We start from the raw sequence: 26,253 nt of genomic DNA on the forward strand, positions 1-26,253 counted from the left end.
TCTGCACCTGTAAGCGACACACGCTAGTCCTTTCATTGTAGCTCGCGTGTAGCCCTGGACATGTAAGGGCATGACACACCTGTTATTGGCTGATCTCGCATGCCAGAGCCTCGCGTGTCCCTCTAGTAAGCTGGACGCGGACCGCGGGGGCATGCCGGAGTCTCGTTCGTTAACGGAATTAAGCTTGCAATGTGTGCAGCTTTTGTGTGGATGGCATGGTTGAGGTTTCCCAGGTGGAGTCGAATTTAACCGTAGGCTCCACTCCTGGTGGTGCCCTTCTGGACTTTCCTTTAAGGTTCAGCTTTGCAACCATATTGCCCACGGAAACCAAACACTTTTCCTGACAGTGACATTCTGGTCAGAGAGCGCGATGACATCACGTCTGTACGCCCTCTGCCTAAACAGTCCAAGTGCAGAGAGATGGAAGATGGGGACGACGAGGAGTCCAGACTAGTACAGGGATTCCCTAGCGAGGAGACTTATTTCATTGTTTTCAATGTTGGGACAGCAATTTTTGGGGAGCACTATACTCTGGAGAATGATATATGGGGCCCACCATACACTGGAGCATTCCAAAGGTGGACATCAGACACTGGAGCAGCATTTACAGGGCCCATTATACACTGGAGCCGTAGAAATGGGGCCCATTATATATGGAGCATTATTCGGGCTCATTAGACACTGGAGCATCATCCATGGGGCCCATCATATACTGGAGCATTGTAAATGGGGAAGATTATATATGGAGCATTATTTGGACCAATCGTACACTAGAGCATCATCCGTGAGGCCCATCATATGCTGGAGCTTTCCAAATGAGGGACATCAGACACTGGAGCAGCATTTACAGGGCCTATTATACACTGGAGCATTAGAAATGGGGCCCATTATGTTTGGAGCATTATTTGGACCCATAAGACAGTGGAGCTTCATCCATGAGGACCAACATATACTGTAGCATTATGTGGAGCTCATCATATACTGTATCGAACATTATATGGGACCAGTGATTCTGTATGGAGAAATATATGGGCCTCATTACTCTGTATGGCGCACTAGGTGGTGGCCATAATACTGTATGGAGGAATATACTGTCCGTTTTTGGAGCTATTGGAGAATTTAAAATAGATATCAGTCATGTGATGTAAGAAGTGAAGTATTTTTCATTGTACTATACTGCTATTTCTCTGCCGTATCAGAGGATCATGAATTGTGGTATGTGTTAAAGGAGCCCAGTGACACTCTTTGGCCCAGGGCACACGAAAACCTGGAGCGAGCCCTACCCCCCCCACAACTTTAGCCAAATAACCCCCAGTTTTCAATGCCTAACTATTATTATAAAGTAAATTAAGGTTGCCATATTTCAGTAATAAGAAAAAAGGCAAAGTCGCTCATCTCTACTAACAAGTAGTAGGGGTCAGGTGGGCGTATGACTGCAGGATCAGACTACGCAGTGTTTTTGTAGTCTGTTACCATGGAGACACTTTGATCTAGAATGGAACTCATCAATCTATAGAGCCCCATTCATTCTGTACTGAAGTGATGGCCTAGATGATAGACCATCATCTTCTCATATGTATCTGGCTACCATACTGACTGGACTTCTGCTTCCTTCTTTGCCATAGGCTCCATCATGCTATTTAAAGGGATGTTCCACTTAAAGGGTATCTGATCTTAAATTGCAATCCTTCAAATGGGGGGAACCTGGTAGAGAGTGTTCAGTTTTCCTGCAGCGCCTCCATAGGGAAAATGAAGTATTGCATGGTGCCATGAGAACAGCCGGCTGTACAGTAGATGGAATATGCTGGGTCCTCCAGAGGCTCCTCGCTGGTTGAACCACATTGTGTGTTTGAGTCTGTGGTAATCTGAAATCCACATCCTGTAATGTCATGCTTTATACTGCAGCTCTGCTTGTTCAGGCCAGGTCAGCTCCCCCTAATGTAGAGCGGCCGTATATAATGTGCAGTGTGCAATATTCTTTATTTGTGCCGCATACATAAAGATATAGTCATGGTGGAATAAGACGGAGCCCGGGGGTGAGGAAATGTGACGATATGATGGGTGTGGGTGAAAGTAAAGGCAGGGTGGGGCCAAGGAGTAATATATATATATATATATATATATATATAGTATTGCCTCCATCTATTGTGCTTTTCTCACATATCTACATTCTACTGTGTGATACTACCTGTTGAGCTGGGTATCTAAGCCTTTGCTGTGTGATACTGTTTTCTCAGCTGTGTATGCTGCCTGCTGAGCTTGGTATCTAAGCCTGTTATGTGTGATACTGCCTGCTGAGCTGTGTACCCAAGCCTGTTGTGTGTGATACTGTTTTCTAGGCTGTGTATCTAAGCCTATTATGTGATGTCATCGGTTTCAGCCTGAGTTCAGCCCTCGGTATATCTCACTTTTCTGGCTGCTGCTCGGAGGGTCCGTGGGTCTCTGGGCCCCAAATCTACTCCCTCAGCAGGAGACCTGCGGCCAGTACTCGGAAAGTGATACTCGGGTGTCTGAATCCGGCCTTGACTGGTGTATCCAAGCCTTTTCCATGTGATACAGTCACTGCTGTGTATCCAATTCTCTTACATGTATTACTGATTTCAGGGCAAGTGTATCTAAGCATTTCATGTGTGACATGTCTGCCTATCCGATGTATTCATGTGTGATACTGTCTGCTGAGCACCTGTATCCAAGCTTTCATGATACTGTCTATGGAGCGCCCGTATCTAAGCCTTTCATGGGTGATTCTGTCTGTTGAGCTGCTGTATTTAAGCCTGTAATCTGTGGTGCTGTTTGCTTTGATCCAGTATCTAAGCCTATAATGTGTGATATAGTCTGTTACTGTATCTAAGATTATCATGTGTGGTACAGACTGTTGATCTGCTGTATCTAAATGAGTGGTATAGTTTACTTAACTGCTGTACCTAAGCCCATATAATGTGTGAAACCGTCTGCTGAGCAGTGTATCTAAGCCCATATAATGTGTGGTACCGTCTGCTGAGCAGTGTATCTAAGCCCATATAACGTGTGGTACAGTCTGCTGAGCAGTGTATCTAAGCCCATATAATGTGTGGTACCGTCTGCTGAGCAGTGTATCTAAGCCTTTATAATGTGTGGTACAGTCTACTAAGCAGTGTATCTAAGCCCGTATAATGTGTGGTACCGTCTGCTGACCCGCTGTATCTGAGCCCATATAATGTGTGGTACAGTCTGCTGAGCAGTGTATCTAAGCCTGTATAATGTGTGGTACGTCTGCTAAGGAGTGTATCTAAGACCATATAATGTGTGATACCGTCTGCTGAGCAGTGTATCTAAGCCCATATAATGTGTGGTTCCCTCTGCTGAGCAGTGTATCTAAGCCCATATGTGTGGTACAGTCTGCTGAGGAGTGTATCTAAGCCCATATAACGTGTTGTACCGTCTGCTGAGCAGTGTATCTAAGCCCATATAATGTGTGATACCGTCTGCTGAGCAGTGTATCTAAGCCCATATAATGTGTGATACCGTCTGCTGAGCAGTGTATCTAAGCCCATATAATGTGTGGTACAGTCTGCTGAGCAGTGTATCTGAGCCCATATAATGTGTGGTACAGTCTGCTGAGCATTTTATCTAAGCCCATATAATGTGTGGTACAGTCTGCAGAGCAGTGTATCTAAGGCCATATGTGTGGTACAGTCTGCAGAGCAGTGTATCTAAGGCCATATAATGTGTGGTACAGTCTGCTGAGCAATGTATCTAAGCCCACATAACGTGTGGTACTGTCTGCTGAGCAGTGTATCTAAGCCCATATAACGTGTGGTACCGTCTGCTGAGCAGTGTATCTAAGCCCATATAACGTGTGGTACCGTCTGCTGAGCAGTGTATCTAAGCCCATATAACGTGTGGTACCGTCTGCTGAGCAGTGTATCTAAGCCCATATAACGTGTGGTACCGTCTGCTGAGCAGTGTATCTAAGCCCATATAACGTGTGGTACCGTCTGCTGAGCAGTGTATCTAAGCCCATATAATGTGTGGTACAGTCTGCTGAGCAATGTATCTAAGCCCATATAATGTGTGGTACTGTCTGCTGAGCAGTGTATCTAAGCCCATATAACGCGTGGTACCGTCTGCTGAGCAGTGTATCTGAGCCCATATAACGTGTGGTACCGTCTGCAGAGCAGTGTATCTAAGCCCATATAACGCGTGGTACCGTCTGCTGAGCATTGTATCTAAGCCCATATAATGTGTGGTACAGTCTGCTGAGCAGTGTATCTAAGCCCATATAACGTGTGGTACTGTCTGCTGAGCAGTGTATCTAAGCCCATATGTGTGGTACCGTCTGCGGAGCAGTGTATCTAAGCCCATATAATGTATGGTACCATCTGCTGAGCAGTGTATCTAAGCCCATATAATGTATGGTACCATCTGCTGAGCAGTGTATCTAAGCCCATATAACGTGTGGTACAGTCTGCTGAGCAGTGTATCTAAGCCCACATAACGTGTGGTACCGTCTGCTGAGCAGTGTATCTAAGCCCATATAATATGTGGTACAGTCTGCTGAGCAATGGATCTAAGCCCACATAACGTGTGGTACCGTCTGCGGAGCAGTGTATCTAAGCCCATATAACGTGTGGTACAGTCTGCTGAGCAGTGTATCTAAGCCCACATAACGTGTGGTACCGTCTGCTGAGCAGTGTATCTAAGCCCATATAATGTGTGGCTCCTGTCTGCTGAGCAGTGTATCTAAGCCCATATAATCTGTGGTACCGCTGTATCTGAGCCCATATAACGTGTGGTACCGTCTGCGGAGCAGTGTATCTAAGCCCGTATGTGTGGCTCCTGTCTCCTGAGCAGTGTATCTAAGCCCATATAATCTGTGGTACCGCTGTATCTGAGCCCATATAATGTGTGGTACCGTCTGCGGAGCAGTGTATCTAAGCCCGTATGTGTGGCTCCTGTCTCCTGAGCAGTGTATCTAAGCCCATATAATCTGTGGTACCGCTGTATCTGAGCCCATATAATGTGTGGTACCGTCTGCGGAGCAGTGTATCTAAGCTCGTATAATGTGTGGCTCCTGTCTGCTGACCCGCTGTATCTGAGCCGCCCCATGTCCCCGGTTGGTGGCGGTGTCCCCGGTAGGTGGCGGTGTCCCCGGTAGGTGGCGCTGTCCCCGGTAGGTGGCGATCTCCCCGGTAGGTGGCGGTGTCCCCGGTAGGTGGCGGTCTCCCCGGTAGGTGGCGGTGTCCCCGGTTGGTGGCGGTGTCCCCGGTAGGTGGCGATCTCCCCGGTTGTTGGCGGTCTCCCCGGTAGGTGGCGGTCTCCCCGGTAGGTGGCGGTGTCCCCGGTAGGTGGCGCTGTCCCCGGTAGGTGGCGGTGTCCCCGGTTGGTGGCGGTGTCCCCGGTAGGTGGCGCTGTCCCCGGTAGGTGGCGGTGTCCCCTCGCCGTCACTGCCCCCTGACACCACACGGCAGCTGTGCGCCCCTCTTGTTGCCCCTCTGACCTCCCTGCCTCAGTTTTGGGGCCGGCCCTGCCCCGCCTGTGAACCTGACACCAGTTGGACCAGTTTGGAGGAGACTGAGAGGTGTAATTGGGTGACTGGGACCAGCTGACATGGGTGGGGGAGAAGACAGGCTGAGAAAATAGAGGCAGGCGGGCGGGGAGTGGGCAGGGGTGACACAGGAGGCGCCGCAGCAGCATGGGGGACCAGGAGAACTACTATGGCAAGCATGGTGAGTGATGGCGGCGGCGCTGCTGCTGGGGGCGCAGGATGCAGGTTTGCATGGGACTGCGTTATCCTGCCTCACCAAACACAGACATGGAGGAGCGCAAATAACGCAGCTCCACCGGTCCGTGTGTGACTAGTAGCCCTGCACTGACTAACCTGCCTGATGTAACTAGTGCAGGGGGAGAGGACCTGCCTGATGTAACTAGCGCAGGGGGAGAGGACCTGCCTGATGTAACTAGTGCAGGGGGAGAGGACCTGCCTGATGTAACTGGCGCAGGGGGAGAGGACCTGCCTGATGTAACTAGGGCAGGGGGAGAGGACCTGCCTGATGTAATTGGCGCAGGGGGAGAGGACCTGCCTGATGTAACTAGCGCAGGGGGAGAGGACCTGCCTGATGTAACTAGTGCAGGGGGAGAGGACCTGCCTGATGTAACTGGCGCAGGGGGAGAGGACCTGCCTGATGTAACTAGTGCAGGGGGAGAGGACCTGCCTGATGTAACTGGCGCAGGGGGAGAGGACCTGCCTGATGTAACTAGCGCAGGGGGAGAGGACCTGCCTGATGTAACTAGTGCAGGGGGAGAGGACCTGCCTGATGTAACTAGGGCAGGGGGAGAGGACCTGCCTGATGTAATTGGCGCAGGGGGAGAGGACCTGCCTGATGTAACTGGCGCAGGGGGAGAGGACCTGCCTGATGTAACTAGGGCAGGGGGAGAGGACCTGCCTGATGTAACTAGCGCAGGGGGAGAGGACCTGCCTGATGTAACTGGCGCAGGGGGAGAGGACCTGCCTGATGTAACTGGTGCAGGGGGAGAGGACCTGCCTGATGTAACTACTGCAGGGGGAGAGGACCTGCCTGATGTATCTGGTGCAGGGGGAGAGGACCTGCCTGATTTAACTAGTGCAGGGGGAGAGGACCTGCCTGATGTAACTAGTGCAGGGGGAGAGGACCTGCCTGATGTAACTGGCGCAGGGGGAGAGGACCTGCCTGATGTAACTGGTGCAGGGGGAGAGGACCTGCCTGATGTAACTGGTGCAGGGGGAGAGGACCTGCCTGATGTAACTAGTGCAGGGGGAGAGGACCTGCCTGATGTAACTGGCGCAGGGGGAGAGGACCTGCCTGATGTAACTGGCGCAGGGGGAGAGGACCTGCCTGATGTAACTGGCGCAGGGGGAGAGGACCTGCCTGATGTAACTGGCGCAGGGGGAGAGGACCTGCCTGATGTAACTAGCGCAGGGGGAGAGGACCTGCCTGATGTAACTAGCGCAGGGGGAGAGGACCTGCCTGATGTAACTAGCGCAGGGGGAGAGGACCTGCCTGATGTAACTAGCGCAGGGGGAGAGGACCTGCCTGATGTAACTAGCGCAGGGGGAGAGGACCTGCCTGATGTAACTAGCGCAGGGGGAGAGGACCTGCCTGATGTAACTGGCGCAGGGGGAGAGGACCTGCCTGATGTAACTGGCGCAGGGGGAGAGGACCTGCCTGATGTAACTGGCGCAGGGGGAGAGGACCTGCCTGATGTAACTGGCGCAGGGGGAGAGGACCTGCCTGATGTAACTGGCGCAGGGGGAGAGGACCTGCCTGATGTAACTGGCGCAGGGGGAGAGGACCTGCCTGATGTAACTGGCGCAGGGGGAGAGGACCTGCCTGATGTAACTGGCGCAGGGGGAGAGGACCTGCCTGATGTAACTGGCGCAGGGGGAGAGGACCTGCCTGATGTAACTGGCGCAGGGGGAGAGGACCTGCCTGATGTAACTGGCGCAGGGGGAGAGGACCTGCCTGATGTAACTGGCGCAGGGGGAGAGGACCTGCCTGATGTAACTGGCGCAGGGGGAGAGGACCTGCCTGATGTAACTGGCGCAGGGGGAGAGGACCTGCCTGATGTAACTGGCGCAGGGGGAGAGGACCTGCCTGATGTAACTGGCGCAGGGGGAGAGGACCTGCCTGATGTAACTGGCGCAGGGGGAGAGGACCTGCCTGATGTAACTGGCGCAGGGGGAGAGGACCTGCCTGATGTAACTGGCGCAGGGGGAGAGGACCTGCCTGATGTAACTGGCGCAGGGGGAGAGGACCTGCCTGATGTAACTGGCGCAGGGGGAGAGGACCTGCCTGATGTAACTGGCGCAGGGGGAGAGGACCTGCCTGATGTAACTGGCGCAGGGGGAGAGGACCTGCCTGATGTAACTGGCGCAGGGGGAGAGGACCTGCCTGATGTAACTGGCGCAGGGGGAGAGGACCTGCCTGATGTAACTGGCGCAGGGGGAGAGGACCTGCCTGACGTAACTGGCGCAGGGGGAGAGGACCTGCCTGACGTAACTGGCGCAGGGGGAGAGGACCTGCCTGACGTAACTGGCGCAGGGGGAGAGGACCTGCCTGACGTAACTGGCGCAGGGGGAGAGGACCTGCCTGACGTAACTGGCGCAGGGGGAGAGGACCTGCCTGACGTAACTGGCGCAGGGGGAGAGGACCTGCCTGACGTAACTGGCGCAGGGGGAGAGGACCTGCCTGACGTAACTGGCGCAGGGGGAGAGGACCTGCCTGACGTAACTGGCGCAGGGGGAGAGGACCTGCCTGACGTAACTGGCGCAGGGGGAGAGGACCTGCCTGACGTAACTGGCGCAGGGGGAGAGGACCTGCCTGACGTAACTGGCGCAGGGGGAGAGGACCTGTCTCTACCCTCTATCGGGGATAACCTTCGGCAGGTAGATGCCTGACTGTGTTACTGCGATGTTTCGGGCCGGACAAGCCGGGGGCCGCGGCCTGAGTAATGAAAGGAGCTCTTCATCCGCAGTAAATAAGGCTAAACCAACAGCGGCCGTCCGCGGCCTCCCAACATAAACTGTGCAGAATTCGGTACCGAAAAGGTGACTGAGAGGCTGAGGCCGGGCGAGGAGGGTCGGGTATGTACCACATCCACAGGGTCACTATATGGACCGTATATAATGATCACTATATGGAGAGAGCGTGGCACAGACCTATGTAATCCAAACGGCGCCCCCTAGAGAACATCTCCAGTACATCTCCAGGTGGAGCATAATACCTCTGCTCCCCCCAACTTTGCATTTAGAGGGTTTGTTCACATGGAACAGATTGATATCACATAGGGGGATGACTTCTCTGCTCAGGACCCCCTCTACTACTAGGGTTGCGTTTTTCCGTAAAGAGTGACCCCAGAGATCCTCACACAAGGGGCCCATCAATCATGAAAAGGAGAGTTCTAGTGTGAGTGACAGCAGGAAAACACGCTCGGTACAGTGTGTGCATTTTTGTCGCGTTTTTACATCCGTACGCTGCAAAAAAAAAGGCCACGTGTGAACAAGGGTGTACAATGGGGATATAGAAAGTTGGGGAATTTATTGTTCACTATAAGACATTGGCCTCACATCTGTGACTCCTAAACGTTTGGCAAACTACAGTTCTCAACAAGGTAGAAGCCCTCCTTAAATGGACTTTTTAATTGAATTTTTTTTATTACTTAATCCTCTAGTTGCCTCCACCTCTTCCGATTGCCGCCGCTCTGCTGATTTTGGAACAGTTTTTATATTTCTTCTGTGCCCCTCCATTCCAAAGTTATGCCCCCTGAAAATAATGGTGAAAATCTTCCCTTCAGCCAACTGGGCGTGTACCATATGAATTCTTTGCGCGTTCTCCTCTATCTCTGGCCAATCAAACCACAGACACGCCCACAGAGGCGTTCTAGCGTATACGCCCAGTGGGGGGGAAAAGGGAAAATTTACACCATTATTACTGAGGGGCATAACTTTGGGACGGAAGGGCAGAGAAGAAAAAGAAAAACTGTTCTGGAATCATTGGAGCAGCGGGAATTGGAAGAAGTACACAGGTTAAATTAAATAATCTAATGAAACGTTCCCTTTAACGGTTTGTCTGATGACCCAGTTATGGCTAACGGGTAGATTATCTTTCACTAATCCACAAACCAGTTCTCACATAACCCTGAAGTCGGAAGATTATCTCGGCATGATGACTTGTACAAGTCAGGCCATTGCCCTCATAAGAAGATTACTCTCGGCCTGGATCTCTGTGCCAATCTCTGGGGACAAAATACAACCTGTAAAAAGGTGCACATTGTACAATCCACCGAAAATAACAGGTTATCTGTGATCCCCAACGAATAAACAGCTCTAATTTGATGTATTCAATCTCCTCACAGCGCCCCTAAAGGTGAAGTGAAGTATTACATGCTCCCAGTCCTCCAAAATAAGAGAGATTTGTGGTAGTCTTCTAATGTATGAGAATCCTGAAGGGGGGGGGGGGTTCCCCTGATGGGGAAACGGGGATTACCAAACCAGACGTCTTTGATGGAACATTTCTGATCCTTGCCCTGAATAGATTACACGAACACTAATGGAAAATATAACGCTCTGTGTGATAGCGAGAACATCCCAGCGCCTGTCGGCTGACATCTGATAAGAGGGAGGAGGCCGAGACCTCGGAGATTTGCCAGTACCAAATGTTTCCAGATGTTTTATTGGAAAACTCCTGTGCAGGGAATGAAGACTGAATAATATGCGGCGCCCATGATCAATGCCGGGAAGCCCAAAGATCAGTCAGTGGGCACCTGAATATTTAGGGATAGTAAGCCCTCCTGATTAGTAGAGGTCACATTGTGCTCCCCTTCTAGGTAGGCAACAGCTGTAGGACGCTCCATCAGTAGCTTTTTATTATAATGGTACCACATACTGAAAATTCCATTCTTGCCAACCCTGCTGGAAATAAAAAGGACACCTCTTGAATTCCTGGAGGAATTGGCAAATCTACCGGGCACCATTGGATCATCACAAAACTTCTCGTGAAGCAGGTCTCAGGAGGTGCCCAAAGTGCTGGCTGGAAAAAAAAATAATGGTGACACCTTTAGCACATATTTGTATTTTTCTCTCTTGAAAGTCCTTGTAAAAAGTTTGCAATTATGGGAAAATTCCATTGTGTTGTTTGGGGGAAGATGTCAAGGTGTTCAGTACTAGAAAGGTTGTCCGCCACTTGGGCCGGAGGGCTTGTCCGCCACTTTGGGCCCGAGGGCTTGTCCGCCACTTTGGGCCCGAGGGCTTGTCCGCCACTTTGGGCCCGAGGGCTTGTCCGCCACTTTGGCCCGAGGGCTTGTCCGCCACTTTGGCCCGAGGGCTTGTCCGCCACTTTGGCCCGAGGGCTTGTCCGCCACTTTGGCCCGAGGGCTTGTCCGCCACTTTGGCCCGAGGGCTTGTCCGCCACTTGGGCCCGAGGGCTTGTCCGCCACTTGGGCCCGAGGGCTTGTCCGCCACTTGGGCCCGAGGGCTTGTCCGCCACTTGGACAACCCCTTCTTAAATAAAACCCAAGGAAACAAAAAACAGAAATGAACCATACACCTTACATACAGCAAGTAGGTCAGTCAATGGTAATTATACATGTAAATAACAGGGTACAGTGTTTTCAATCCTATGGGTAGGGAATACGTTCACACCTTGGTTCAGATGCTTTAATAAAAACAAAAGTTAATGCAGGTTGCCTAGCGACTGCTTGTCCCAGGTCTGAGTGACTACCATAGCTGTACATGAACTAATGAGGTCACAGGAAGTTCTACCTGTTCTACAGAAGACCCTCAGACTTGACACTTAAAGTACATTTGTGAATCTACTGGAGAATCCCCAAAAGTATTTGTGGGAACGTTCCAGTGAAATCTGTACCGGTGTTTCTGTGAGTCCAGTAGGTAACACATGTAAGGGTTGGGTGATCTGAGGCTCTCCGGCCTTCAGAACAGTGACTCAGACTTGAAGAACGTCAGTGAGTGACTTGCAGCTAGTTATATTGGGATTAGGCCTCATTTATCCTGGGCCCTGGTATGAAGGCTCTTGATTTGTGAAAAAGGTTGTACAGAGTGACCTGATATAGACGCCAAAAAGTAACCGTCATCTTAAATGTTTATTTCATAAAATCAATAGTACATGAAATATTACAAAAGTTGCTATGTGATCAGAGAAATCCGCTTCTTTCTCCTCTTGGATTGATCACGCATGCGCTGAATACAGATATTACCTATAAAGATACTTTCCCATTACTGAGATCTGATATGAGTTGGTGCTTTTAAAATTCTATGGATAGGGAGGAGCTAGAGGAACACAGACATAGAGGAGGGAGGAGCGAAAGGCAGACACATGGAAAAATAGGAGGGAGGAGTTATAGAAATCTAAGTTTCAGGAGAACTTGCACCGCAATGTATGTGCTGGCCTCTAGCTCCTCCTCTCACCGCCCCACTTTCCATAGAATTTTAAAAGCACCAACTTTCACCCTCTATCTCAGTTATGGGAAAATCTGCAGCTCTGCTCTGTGGAACAGAAATGCTCACTTGCTATAAGCGCAGATCGCAGGGTGGCACTCATAGCTATCCGGGTATGACAACCACAGGGGTCTCCTGCAGACCTGGGGTTGTAATGCTAACCCATTGGCGAGCTGTGGTCATGTGACACGGGCGCCGATGGGTGGGGTTATTGACTCACTTCCTGTGCGTGCATGTTAAATGCCGCTGTCAGTGTTTGAGCGGCATTTAACAAGTTAACAGCCATGGGAAGATCTCGATTCCACCCGCGGCTGTTAGGGGCACATGTCAGCTGATCAGATCAGCTGTCATGTGCCGGAAAAGGTGGGGCTCATCGCCGGAGCCTGCACCCCAAACGGGGAGGGGTCCAATGTTGGATATATCCATCACTGGACAATAAGGGGTTAAGTCTGGAAAGATAGGTAGCGTTAATAACAATAACATATACCAGACAGGAACAAACAGTACAGTATATACAATGACCTGAAATAAAAAGGAATAATGAAAGAAAAGTACTAAACCTGATGTCACAGAAATGGGTCAGAGCTTAGCGGAGGGAAGCACTCCGATTGGGGAAAATGGACAAAACTGACAGCGCACTATATCTTCAAAGGACTGACGAATGGCCCAGACCCAAATACTGCTTTTTATCAGCTGAAGGTTACAGCCACACGCCTCCTCTTGATGAGCTCATGTTGGGGCGGATTGGGGGATGTGCTGGGTCTGTTAGAATTTCTTGAGCTCCCCATCTTATTTGAGACCTTTACCCCTGAGGGTCCCAGGCGGAGGATATTGACGTCATATTTGTTATGATTTTACCCTGACATAGAGATCAAACATTGCCCGGTTCGCATTATCTATCGGAACGTTAAGTTGGAGGGGTCCTAGTGGCCCCACTGCGATGTGAGTGAATGCGTCAGGTTCATCCCTTTGCTACATCACTGAAAATCTATATCACATAAATATCAGATCAATACATCAATACTAAACCCCATTATTCATATCTTGATAATTGAGACACAAAGGCTGGAACGCTCTCGGAAAATCCTTGGAGCCCAGGATTCCCTTTCCTTGGAACATAGGCAGCCCCTAAACTGCTCCTTCTCTCCGTAAACAGATCTCAAACTGACTTTTTTCTTTCCCCAGCAGATGTCCTGTTTTAATCACCTGCTCCTAGCAGGAGGTCTCTGCTTCAAAAGTTGTTTTAGTTTCTCTCTCCCTAGCTGTAATCATCCTCCCTTTCTAGTTGGGATTAGAGTGTCAGCTCTTCTCCAGTTATAGGTAAATATCATAATATTATATATTGCTTAATAGAGGCGGCATTTCCAATAAATTCATAAATCATACAAAAGAAACAAAGCGGAAACTATACGCCATAAAAACAATAGAATTTTATTATAGATCAATTAAAAAGCACTGAAGTGCAATGCAGTATTTTTCGGGGCAATAAATGCAAAAAGACAAAGGCCTATAAATCAGGTACCATCAATTTCATGAGAAAATATATGCACCTAGAGTAATTCAATAATCTATATATGGAGCTTTCCTTATATAGAAAACAAGCTTCCCGGAGGGATAGTTCCTAAAATGTGCAGATAACAAGGATTATATCAAAAAGTCTCAATCCCTAATAAATGCGAATACTTAAGCATACTGAGCATAGTGCAGCAAGCAAATGGGCTAAGAGGAGAGGCGTAGTGCAGTCCTAAAAGCCAAAAAGCTGCTTACAAACAGTATAAAGTAAACCAAGGAGAGGGGAGAGGAAAGGGTTAAGAGCTGCTCCTGCTAGGCGGCAGGTACTGTACCTGGATGGCTGCAGCGCCCCTTGACACATGTTTCACAATGAAGCTTTAGGGCATGAAAACTATTGCATTGCACTTCAGTGCTTTCTAATTGCTTTCTAATAAAGTTCTATTGTTTTTCTGGCATATAGTTTCCGCTTTGTTTCTTTTGTATGATTTATCCAGTTATTGGTAGTTTTTCCTCTTTCCCCCACATCTGTTCAATGTGAGGGATGGGGGGGGACCTGTCCCCTCCCTAGAAATGTCTTATGGATTTTAATGTTCATATAGGACACTTTATTAATGGCCAAATCTTCATGAACCTACAGTCTGTGTTATGCTGCCTGTCTGAACTACTGGAGGACACCGTTCTGGGCACACGGCCACATCCATTGCAGCTGTTTTGGTAAAAGTGACTGTGTCGTCAATATAAAACCTGATGCAGAAATCTAGTTTTTATTTATTTACCAAAAAAAACAAAAACCTTGCAGTTTTCATGATGACTACGATGCTGATAGTTACTTTCCTGTAGAGATCACAGCAGTCATCTCATTATTATCGCAGGCAGGATTAAGGTGACAGATAACACTTCTATATACAGTAGATAACACAGGATCCACAATGGGTGATATCACAGCTCACCTCCTCCTGTACAATGACTGATAACACCTCTATATACAGTAGATAACACAGGATCCACAATGGGTGATATCACAGCTCACCTCCTCCTGTACAATGACTGATAACACCTATATACAGTAAATAACACAGGATCCACAATAGGTGATATCACAGCTCACCTCCTCCTGTACAATGACTGATAACACAGGATCCACAATGGGTGATATCAAAGCTCACCTCCTCCTGTACAATGACTGATAACACCTGTTGTGAGTTCATTTTCCCCTTCACCATTGAGGTCTGATGAACTCCCTCTTCTGGTGAAGGAAGGTAGTGAGGCTGATTACCAAGCACCTGAGCAGGATGATGATGACTGGGTGACGGGAATTGCTGACTGGATATAAGGCAGCCTACGCCCTACGCTGGTGATTTCTCTGAGGGATTATAGGAGACCAGTCTGATTCCTGCTCCTCAAAAGCTAAGTTTTCTGCTCTGCTTTTTGCATTTGTGTTTTGGTTTTGTTTTGCCTTGTTTTTCTGGATTTCTGCCATTCCCTGCTGGGGTGAGCTGAATTCCTTTTTGCTCTGTCTTCAGAAAATACCTGAGTACTGATTTAGTCTTTTTGAAGCCTAACGTCTTCAGGGTTTTTTCCGATCAGTCTGTTGGCTCTTGTTTTGATAGGGTTTTTGCGGATTGCAGACAGCAGCTTTTCTATCCTGTCCTATTTAGTTAGCTTGGGCCCCATCATTTGCTCAGCCTATCTTTCTATCTGTGTGAGTATTTTTTCATCTTGCTTCACCTTCATTATATGTTGGGGGGCTGCCTGTTGCTTTGGGGTCTGCTCTGGGGCAGTTTAGATTTCCCTTTCTGTCTTTAGGCTATTTAGTTCTCCGGCTGTGATCGAGGGGTCTAGGGCACCGTAGGAAACCCCCACGGCTACTGCTAGTTGTTGATAGGTTCAGGGGTCTGCAATCCGATAGCTGCCAACTTCTCTGGTTTTCTGGACTTGGCTAGTATTTCTGTCTTTGCCTCCTACGGTGACTCATTCATAACAAACACCTCTATATACAGTAGATAACACAGGATCCACAATGGGTGATATCACAGCTCACCTCCTCCTCCTCCTGTACAATGACTGATAACACCTCTATATACAGTAGATAACACAGGATCCACCATTCACAATAGGTGATATCACAGCTCACCTCCTCCTGTACAATGACTGATAACACCTCTATATATAGTAGATAACACAGGATCCACAATGGGTGATGATATCACAGCTCACCTCCTGTACAATGACTGATAACACCTCTATAATACAGTAAATAACACAGGATCCACAATAGGTGATATCACAGCTCACCTCCTCCTCCTCTTGTACAATGACTGATAACACCTCTATATACAGTAGATAACACAGGATCCACCATTCACAATTGGTGATATCACAGCTCACCTCCTCCTGTACAATGACTGATAACACCTCTAGATACAATAAATAACACAGGATCCACAATAGGTGATATCACAGCTCACCTCCTCCTCCTGTACAACGACTGATAACACCTCTAGATACAGTAGATAACACAGGATCCACCATTCACAATAGGTGATATCACAGCTCACCTCCTCCTCCTGTACAATGACTGATAACACCTCTAGATACAATAAATAACACAGGATCCACAATAGGTGATATCACAGCTCACCTCCTCCTCCTGTACAACGACTGATAACACCTCTAGATACAGTAGATAACACAGGATCCACCATTCACAATAGGTGATATCACAGCTCACCTCCTCCTCCTGTACAATGACTGATAACACCTCTAGATACAGTAGATAACACAGGATCCACCATTCACAATAGGTGATATCCAGTAGATAACACAGGATCCACCATTCACAATAGGTGATATCACAGCTCACCTCCTCCTATATAATGACCTCTGCACAGGTCATGGAGCATGCCCACAACACTCTCCCATAGAAGCCAATGAACATGTCCAGACTACAGATTGCTATCGTCCATGTGGCTACTAGAACGCCATTTTCTGAATGTTCTTACCATCGCAGACAACATGGCCGCCCCCAAACACAATACATGCATGTACAAACGGGTTAGAAAATGCATCATTAGCTAAATTTTCACTTTTATATCATAAGTCCAGGTGATGTATTTACAAAGGACATGGCGACTCATAGCAGTCATGGTTACCCATAGCGACCAATCGCTGCTCTGCTTTCATTTCTGATACTGCTGTGGTGAAGTAAAAGCTGCGCTCCGATTGGTTCTTGTTTCAGGCATGGCGTATTGTGACTCACTCGGTCTGGATCTTGGCTTTAAGCCGAGCCCGGAGTCCGAGTCCCCGTCTTCTATGATGACTCTCGCTGAATAACTTTCATTGTTCTGAGACATTCCCTATAGCCACATGAAATGGTGCTGTCTGAGGCGTCTAAAATCCTAAATTCCTTACGGGTTTGTTGTGGGGGGAGGGGTTCTCTTTTACATTGGATGTGGTTTAACGCCTTAAAGGGCTTGTCCATCGCCTCTCTTTTCCACATCTGGAGCTGACGGCTGCTGCTCTAATAGGACAGCTGCACATCAGCTTCTAAGCTAGATGGGCGCCATGTTGGCTTCACCTCTCCGCTCCCAATGTGGGGGACGTTGGATGACCCCTTTAAGCGATCAGGCATTTGTCTCGACTACTCCCCCTTACACATGCGCACTCGCCCCGGTCAAGCGTCCTTGCGTTCTCATTAGACCAATCCATTGCCAGACATCTCTAGCTTTAACAGAAGAACGACAGGATTGGACATGTTGAAATCCAATCTGCCCGCTCCTTAATTTCTCCAGTGGAGTTGGACACCCGTTACACATTATACGACCTGATCGGCCGTGTTTGCACTAATGAGTATTCTTATCCGCTCCAAAAGAGTGATGGTTTATTGCTCAGACTAGGCCATAGATCAATGGGGGGTCCCACTTTTGACACCTTAAAGGGGTTATTCCTATATTACTAAATGGATATTATCGGATAGCGCTTGCACTAAGTACAAGTAATTTTGCAATTTACTGTTAAATTTTTCAGCCGTTCTTGAGATATTGGTATTTCTCTTTTTGTTTATAGCTCGTTGCCTTGGAAACCGGCCACCGCTGCTAGACATTCGAACATGCGCAGTGCTTACAAGCAATTTCATGTTGAGCTTGTAAAACCCCCGCCTTGAAGCTGACCAGGAGCACACCATAACCACCTAATCCCAGCCAGCTTCAGCCCGCTGCTTATAAAACTAGGCATCAGCGGTGGTCGGTCTCCAAGGCAACGAGCTCTAAAGAACAGAAGAGTGTTAATACCTCAAGAACGGCTGCGAATTTCAATATGCCGTAAGCTGCAGAAGTGCTTGTTTTTACAAGCGCTATCCAACTAGAGGCCTCCTCCATCACAGATGCATCTTAATATAAGGACTGGGGGTGTAAAAGTTTCCTTGGGTGCGGTTGGTAAATGTTTGTTTTCTCAGCCTCTTTGTTCTTTTCCTACAGAAAATCTTGTGTGGATTCTGCTATATAATCTCCTCAGTGACAGCACTGGGTGTAGCTGTCATTGGGTGTTGTTATATTTATTATTTATAATAGTTCTGAGTCTTTATTGTCTGAGATAAGCGGCACAAAAAGATGACATTTTTGCTGCTTATCTCCTTTTATAGAAATGACCCCGCCCATTTGGCTAAGTTGACTGTAAATGCTTATGTGATGATGAGTATATGGGCAAAAATCACTTTTTATCATTGGAGTCACTACCGGGTGAAAACTAGTAAAACTACTCAGCCCCTCCTTTGTCACCTTTCTATGGGTTTTGTCGTCTCTCCTTTTATGCCACACGGAGCAGACGGAACTGAGAAAAACAACTATTCATGTCAGGGGCAGATCAAACCTCGTACTGCTGGTGCCTGTAGGGGCCACATAGGAGGAAGAGTATTACAAATCGTTCAAGTTAGGTGGCAGCCCTGTTACCGATTTTGCATTTGGGTAGGAATACATAACTATTCTAATACTGCCCCCTATGTACAAGAATATAGCTACTATAATACTGCTCCCTATGTACAAGAATATAACTACTATAATACTGCCCCCTATGTACAAGAATATAACTACTATAATACTGCCCCCTATGTACAAGAATATAACTACTATAATACTGCTCCCTATGTACAAGAATATAGCTACTATAATACTGCTCCCTATGTACAAGAATATAGCTACTATAATACTGCTCCCTATGTACAAGAATATAACTACTATAATACTGCCCCCTATGTACAAGAATATAACTACTATAATACTGCCCCCTATGTACAAGAATATAACTACTATAATACTGCTCCCTATGTACAAGAATATATCTACTATAATACTGCTCCATATACAAGAATATAACTGCTATAATACTGCTCCCTATGTACAAGAATATATCTACTATAATACTGCTCCCTATGTACAAGACTATAACTACTATAATACTGCCCTCTATGTACAAGAATATAACTACTATAATACTGCCCCTATGTACAAGAATATAACTACTATAATACTGCCCCCTATGTACAAGAATATAACTACTATAATACTGCCCCTCTATGTACAAGAATATAACTACTATAATACTGCCCCATGTACAAGAATATAACTACTATAATACTGCTCCTATGTACAAGAATATAACTACTATAATACTGCCCCCTATGTACAAGAATATAACTACTATAATACTGCTCCCTATGTACAAGAATATACTATAATACTGCTCCCTATGTACAAGACTATAACTACTATAATACTGCCCCTATGTACAAGAATATAACTACTATAATACTGCCCCCTATGTACAAGAATATAACTACTGTAATACTGCCCCTCTATGTACAAGAATATAACTACTATAATACTGCCCCATGTACAAGAATATAACTACTATAATACTGCCCCCCTATGTACAAGAATATAACTACTGTAATACTGCCCCTATGTACAAGACTATAACTACTATAATACTGCCCCTATGTACAAGAATATAACTACTATAATACTGCTCCCTATGTACAAGAATATATCTACTATAATACTGCTCCCTATGTACAAGACTATAACTACTATAATACTGCCCCTATGTACAAGAATATAACTACTATAATACTGCCCCCTATGTACAAGAATATAACTACTATAATACTGCCCCTCTATGTACAAGAATATAACTACTATAATACTGCCCCCTATGTACAAGAATATAACTACTGTAATACTGCTCCTATGTACAAGAATATAACTACTATAATACTGCCCCCTATGTACAAGAATATAACTACTATAATACTGCTCCCTATGTACAAGAATATATCTACTATAATACTGCTCCCTATGTACAAGACTATAACTACTATAATACTGCCCCTATGTACAAGAATATAACTACTATAATACTGCCCCCTATGTACAAGAATATAACTACTATAATACTGCCCCTCTATGTACAAGAATATAACTACTATAATACTGCCCCATGTACAAGAATATAACTACTATAATACTGCTCCTATGTACAAGAATATAACTACTATAATTCTGCCCCCTATGTACAAGAATATAACTACTATAATACTGCCCCCCTATGTACAAGAATATAACTACTATAATACTGGCCCCTATGTACAAGAATATAACTACTATAATACTGGCCCCTATGTACAAGAATATAACTACTATAATACTGCCCCCCTATGTACAAGAATATAACTACTATAATACTGCCCCCTATGTACAAGAATATAACTACTATAATTCTGCCCCCTATGTACAAGAATATAACTACTATAATACTGCCCCCCTATGTACAAGAATATAACTACTATAATACTGGCCCCTATGTACAAGAATATAACTACTATAATACTGCCCCCTATGTATAAGAATATAACTACTATAATACTGCCCCCCTATGTACAAGAATATAACTACTATAATACTGCCCCCTATGTATAAGAATATAACTACTATAATACTGCCCCCCTATGTACAAGAATATAACTACTATAATACTGGCCCCTATGTACAAGAATATAACTACTATAATTCTGCCCCCTATGTACAAGAATATAACTACTATAATACTGCCCCCCTATGTACAAGAATATAACTACTATAATACTGGCCCCTATGTACAAGAATATAACTACTATAATACTGCCCCCTATGTATAAGAATATAACTACTATAATACTGCCCCCCTATGTACAAGAATATAACTACTATAATACTGGCCCCTATGTACAAGAATATAACTACTATAATACTGGCCCCTATGTACAAGAATATAACTACTATAATACTGCCCCCCTATGTACAAGAATATAACTACTATAATACTGCCCCCCTATGTACAAGAATATAACTACTATAATTCTGCCCCCTATGTACAAGAATATAACTACTATAATACTGCCCCCCTATGTACAAGAATATAACTACTATAATACTGGCCCCTATGTACAAGAATATAACTACTATAATACTGCCCCCTATGTATAAGAATATAACTACTATAATACTGCCCCCCTATGTACAAGAATATAACTACTATAATACTGCCCCCTATGTATAAGAATATAACTACTATAATACTGCCCCCCTATGTACAAGAATATAACTACTATAATACTGCCCCCTATGTATAAGAATATAACTACTATAATACTGCCCCCTATGTATAAGAATATATCTACTATAATACTGCCCCTATATACAAGACTATAACTACTATAATACTGCCCCCTATGTACAAGAATATATCTACTATAATACTGCCCCTATGTACAAGAATATAACTACTATAATACTGCCCCCCTATGTACAAGAATATAACTACTATAATACTGCCCCCTATGTACAAGAATATAACTACTATAATACTGCCCCCTATGTACAAGAATATAACTACTATAATACTGCCCCCTATGTACAAGAATATAACTTGTGAACGTCCCCCGGTCAGTGTTGGCATACTCTGGGTGTATTTCTGGGCTCGCTCGGGCTGCCCGCTGCCAGCGGGACGGTGTTCTTCATCTCTCTATGATTATAGTGTTGTACTGACCATAGTAGACCGAGATTATAGCGTCTTGTACACGGACGGCTTTATATATAAGAAACGTGGGCAGATGGTAAAAATTGAAAAAATGCACCGAACCTATAGAAACCATGAAAAACAGCATGGTATTGACAAGAAAGAATTCTGCTACGTTACGCGCATTTCTCATGTGTTTTTAATGCACCTCAGTCTGTAAAGGGAGGTCCAGCTGGGCTGGGGGCTCGGTTCTCGCACGTCTCTATGTATCGGGTAATATACAATTTCTGGCTGCTCCTGATCGTCCCCCTCCCGATTCTGCGCTGCCTCAAACATTTAGCCAAAATTAGAGAGTAAAGCGCAAAGAGGAATTCTTGGCCTGGGATATGCAGCCAGCGATCGCCCAGCACTTATGTAGGAAGGAGGGACGGAAAATGTGTTCTCTTGGCAAGCAATCCATTCATTACTGTAAATTTAAAGGGCCATACGCCCCAAAATGGAAACAAATAAAAGTACGATGTCTGTGAAAATTCTGCTGTCTACCCATCTTTCCTATACTCCTGAATGGTAATTATGTTGTGATCTATGTAATTGTGTGGTGCAGATTCTAGGCACCAGGGGGCACACTTTTTTCCTTTGCTTTTGTTAAAAATAAAAATGAGAAACTTTTTTTATTTTTTTTCATTTTTAGGAGAACCAAGGAAATATGATCCGAGCTTCAAAGGTCCGATACATAACAGGTAACTTATTACTACAGATTGTATGGTGGGTGCACAAGTTCTCAAGTTTGTCTTTAATTAGGACTCGCCTAAAGCTCTTCTCCTCCGGGAGAGTCTGGTCCAGCTGGGGTGCACGATGGCGCTGCTGTACAGTAATAACTACTGACTTCTACTCATATTGCTGCCATAGATCACTGGGGATCCTGATATTGCCCATTTAATTGATCATTGCCCTGGAACACCAGAGACGATAACTTTACCCCACCAGAGAGCTTGGTTTTAACCTCGTTCTCTTCCTTGGACCATCAGATATCCTAATATTTACCCTATTTCTGCCCTAGACCACCAGGGATCCTAAAACATATCCCTTTCATCTCCCTAGACCACCAGGGATCCTGGCATTCACTTATTTCAATAAGGAGCCTACAATTTACTCATTTTACTGCTATAGACCACTAAACATCATAGTATTCGCCCATTTCACTGCCCGACCACCAGGGATTTTGTCATTAACCCTCTTTTACTGCCCTAGACTTCCAGGTATTCTGACATTTACAACTCTCGCTGCCCTTGACCAGTAGGTACCTTGGCATGAACCCCATTTACTGCTCTAATCCACTAGGGATGTTGGCATCCGCCAGCTCATTGCTCTAGACTACAATGGAACTTGGCATGAACCTTTTTACTGAACACCACGGATCCTGGCATTTACCCATTATCACTACCCTAGACCACCAGGGAGGGATCCTGGCATTTACCCCTTCTCCCTACCCTAGATCACCAGGGATCCTGGCAATTATGTCTTCTGACTACCCTAGACCACCAGGGATCCTTGCATTTACCCCTTCTCACTACTCTAGACCACTAGGGATCCTGGCATTTTACCCTTCATGCTACCCTAGACCCCTAGGGTTCCTTGCATTTACCCGTTCTTACTACCCTAGACCACCAGGGATCCTTGCATTTACCCCTTCTCACTACCCTAGACCACCAGGGATCCTGGTATTTACCCCTTCTCACTACCCTAGACCACCAGGGATCCTGGCATTTACCCCTTCTCACTACCCTAGACCACCAGGGATCCTGGCATTTACCCCTTCTCACTACCCTAGACCACCAGGGATCCTGGCATTTACCCCTTCTCACTACCCTAGACCACCAGGGATCCTGGCATTTACTCCTTCTCACTACCTTTGACCACCAGGGATCCTGGAAGCCCCTTCACTGCCTTGACTACCTGAGATCTTAAGATTAAGACTGTTCTGTTTACCAACTATAAAGGCTTCTAGATTATGATGACATTGATCATCCACCATCCATCATCATCTCCTTCCAGACTAACACGGAGATAATAATTCATACTGCGTTTCCTACCGCGGCAGCCCATTTCTGCGGCTGGCCGACATAAGTGCCTCATAAATCTGATACTTTCCTAGGAAGCCTTGTTTGTTTCCTTCCATCGTCCCCTCCTCCATCATTACAGTATTACACTCCGTGCATGCCGCTATACACACTGTGCACTATATGGGAACCGGGCTAGTACAGGCGTGGCATGTGATGAGCCAGGCGTGGCTCGCTGAGTGGATGGCTCTGATAACGGGGTGACTCATGGCCTCCTGTAATACAGAAATGTGATCTACCTCGTATCGTCTTCCACACCGCACACATGAAATATAAGAATCTTCTCTATTCACATCCAAAGCACCTGGTGAAATTCAGCAGCCGTCTGTATATAGGAGAGCAGTGCATTGTGGGAGCGCAGATGCCTTTGCTTTGACTGTGAATGGAGAATATACCAATCTGATGGGACTGAACAGTTAATGTGGGGGGGTACGGGGTGTTGTCGGGGTGTCCCTCTGTGCGGTATGTTCTGTACACCGGTGGGGTACTTCATCTTTAACCATTCTCTGTGTGTTGCAGAGGCTGTACGGATATCCTGTGCTGTATACTCATCGTACTCGCCATTATTGCGTATGTGGCGGTGGGGATTGTCGGTGAGTATCCGTACATGTTCAGGCTCATGATGAAAAATTCTGCCACTCTTTCTAATAAGCGATTGGCTCTGATTCATGAAGGCCGGCGTTGTTCAAGTGCTGGAGTCGCCTACGCCTCTTCCTGAATTGGGAGCGTCGCACGAGTGATGGGATTATTGCAGAATGCAGTGAGGTGACGACGGGGTTATTGCAGAATGTAGTGAGGTGACGACGGGGTTATTGCAGAATGTAGTGAGGTGACGACGGGGTTATTCCAGGATGCAGTGAGGTGACGGCGGGGTTATTGAAAAATGTAGTGAGGTGACGGCGGGGTCATTGCAGAATGTAGTGAGGTGACGGCGGGGTCATTGCAGAATGTAGTGAGGTGACGACATGCTAATTGTAGAATGTCCTGAGGTAACGGTGGGGTTATTGCAGAATGTAGTGAGGTGACGGCGGGGTCATTGCAGAATGTAGTGAGGTGACGGCGGGGTCATTGCAGAATGCAGTGAGGTGACGGCGGGGTCATTGCAGAATGCAGTGAGGTGACGGCGGGGTTATTGCAGAATGTAGTGAGGTGACGACGGGGTTATTCCAGGATGCATTGGGGTGACGGTGGGGTTATTGAAAAATGTAGTGAGGTGACGGCGGGGTCATTGCAGAATGTAGTGAGGTGACGGCGGGGTCATTGCAGAATGTAGTGAGGTGACGGCGGGGTCATTGCAGAATGTAGTGAGGTGACGGCGGGGTCATTGCAGAATGCAGTGAGGTGACGGCGGGGTCATTGCAGAATGTAGTGAGGTGACGGCGGGGTTATTGCAGAATGTAGTGAGGTGACGGCGGGGTCATTGCAGAATGTAGTGAGGTGACGGCGGGGTCATTGCAGAATGTAGTGAGGTGACGGCGGGGTCATTGCAGAATGTAGTGAGGTGACGGCGGGGTCATTGCAGAATGCAGTGAGGTGACGGCGGGGTCATTGCAGAATGTAGTGAGGTGACGGCGGGGTTATTGCAGAATGTAGTGAGGTGACGACGGGGTTATTCCAGGATGCATTGGGGTGACGGTGGGGTTATTGAAAAATGTAGTGAGGTGACGGCGGGGTCATTGCAGAATGTACTGAGGTGACGGCGGGGTCATTGCAGAATGTAGTGAGGTGACGGCGGGGTCATTGCAGAATGTAGTGAGGTGACGGCGGGGTCATTGCAGAATGCAGTGAGGTGACGGCGGGGTCATTGCAGAATGTAGTGAGGTGACGGCGGGGTTATTGCAGAATGTAGTGAGGTGACGGCGGGGTTATTGCAGAATGTAGTGAGGTGACGGTGGGGTTATTGCAGAATGTAGTGAGGTGACGGTGGGGTTATTGCAGAATGTAGTGAGGTGACGGCGGGGTCATTGCAGAATGTAGTGAGGTGACGGCGGGGTCATTGCAGAGTGTAGTGAGGTGACGACATGCTAATTGTAGAATGTCCTGAGGTAACGGCGGGGTTATTGCAGAATGTAGTGAGGTGACGGCGGGGTCATTGCAGAATGTAGTGAGGTGACGGCGGGGTCATTGCAGAATGTAGTGAGGTGACGGCGGGGTCATTGCAGAATGCAGTGAGGTGACGGCGGGGTCATTGCAGAATGCAGTGAGGTGACGGCGGGGTTATTGCAGAATGTAGTGAGGTGACGACGGGGTTATTCCAGGATGCATTGGGGTGACGGTGGGGTTATTGAAAAATGTAGTGAGGTGACGGCGGGGTCATTGCAGAATGTAGTGAGGTGACGGCGGGGTCATTGCAGAATGTAGTGAGGTGACGGCGGGGTCATTGCAGAATGTAGTGAGGTGACGGCGGGGTCATTGCAGAATGCAGTGAGGTGACGGCGGGGTCATTGCAGAATGTAGTGAGGTGACGGCGGGGTCATTGCAGAATGTAGTGAGGTGACGGCGGGGTCATTGCAGAATGCAGTGAGGTGACGGCGGGGTCATTGCAGAATGCAGTGAGGTGACGGCGGGGTCATTGCAGAATGTAGTGAGGTGACGGCGGGG

General features: G+C 47.0%; 1 protein-coding gene across 3 annotated transcripts in view; it reads left to right on the forward strand.

The window, feature by feature from the left end:
• SLC44A2 (solute carrier family 44 member 2 (CTL2 blood group)) overlaps positions 1 to 26,253 on the forward strand; it is an 86,172-nt gene that overhangs the window by 27,828 nt on the left and 32,091 nt on the right. For 2 of the 3 annotated variants that reach the window (XM_073587555.1, XM_073587557.1), the window contains exons 2-3: positions 22,224 to 22,272; positions 24,172 to 24,245. In XM_073587555.1, the coding sequence (XP_073443656.1) occupies positions 22,224 to 22,272; positions 24,172 to 24,245 (123 nt within the window). Of the gene's footprint in view, positions 1 to 5,621; positions 5,709 to 22,223; positions 22,273 to 24,171; positions 24,246 to 26,253 lie in introns of those variants that run through there. The other variant, XM_073587556.1, reaches the window with a different exon arrangement.

The sequence above is a fragment of the Dendrobates tinctorius genome, unplaced genomic scaffold (genome assembly GCF_039654945.1).
Source record: "Dendrobates tinctorius isolate UK_male_01 unplaced genomic scaffold, ASM3965494v1 ptg000099l, whole genome shotgun sequence".
NCBI classification, from domain to species: domain Eukaryota; kingdom Metazoa; phylum Chordata; class Amphibia; order Anura; family Dendrobatidae; genus Dendrobates; species Dendrobates tinctorius.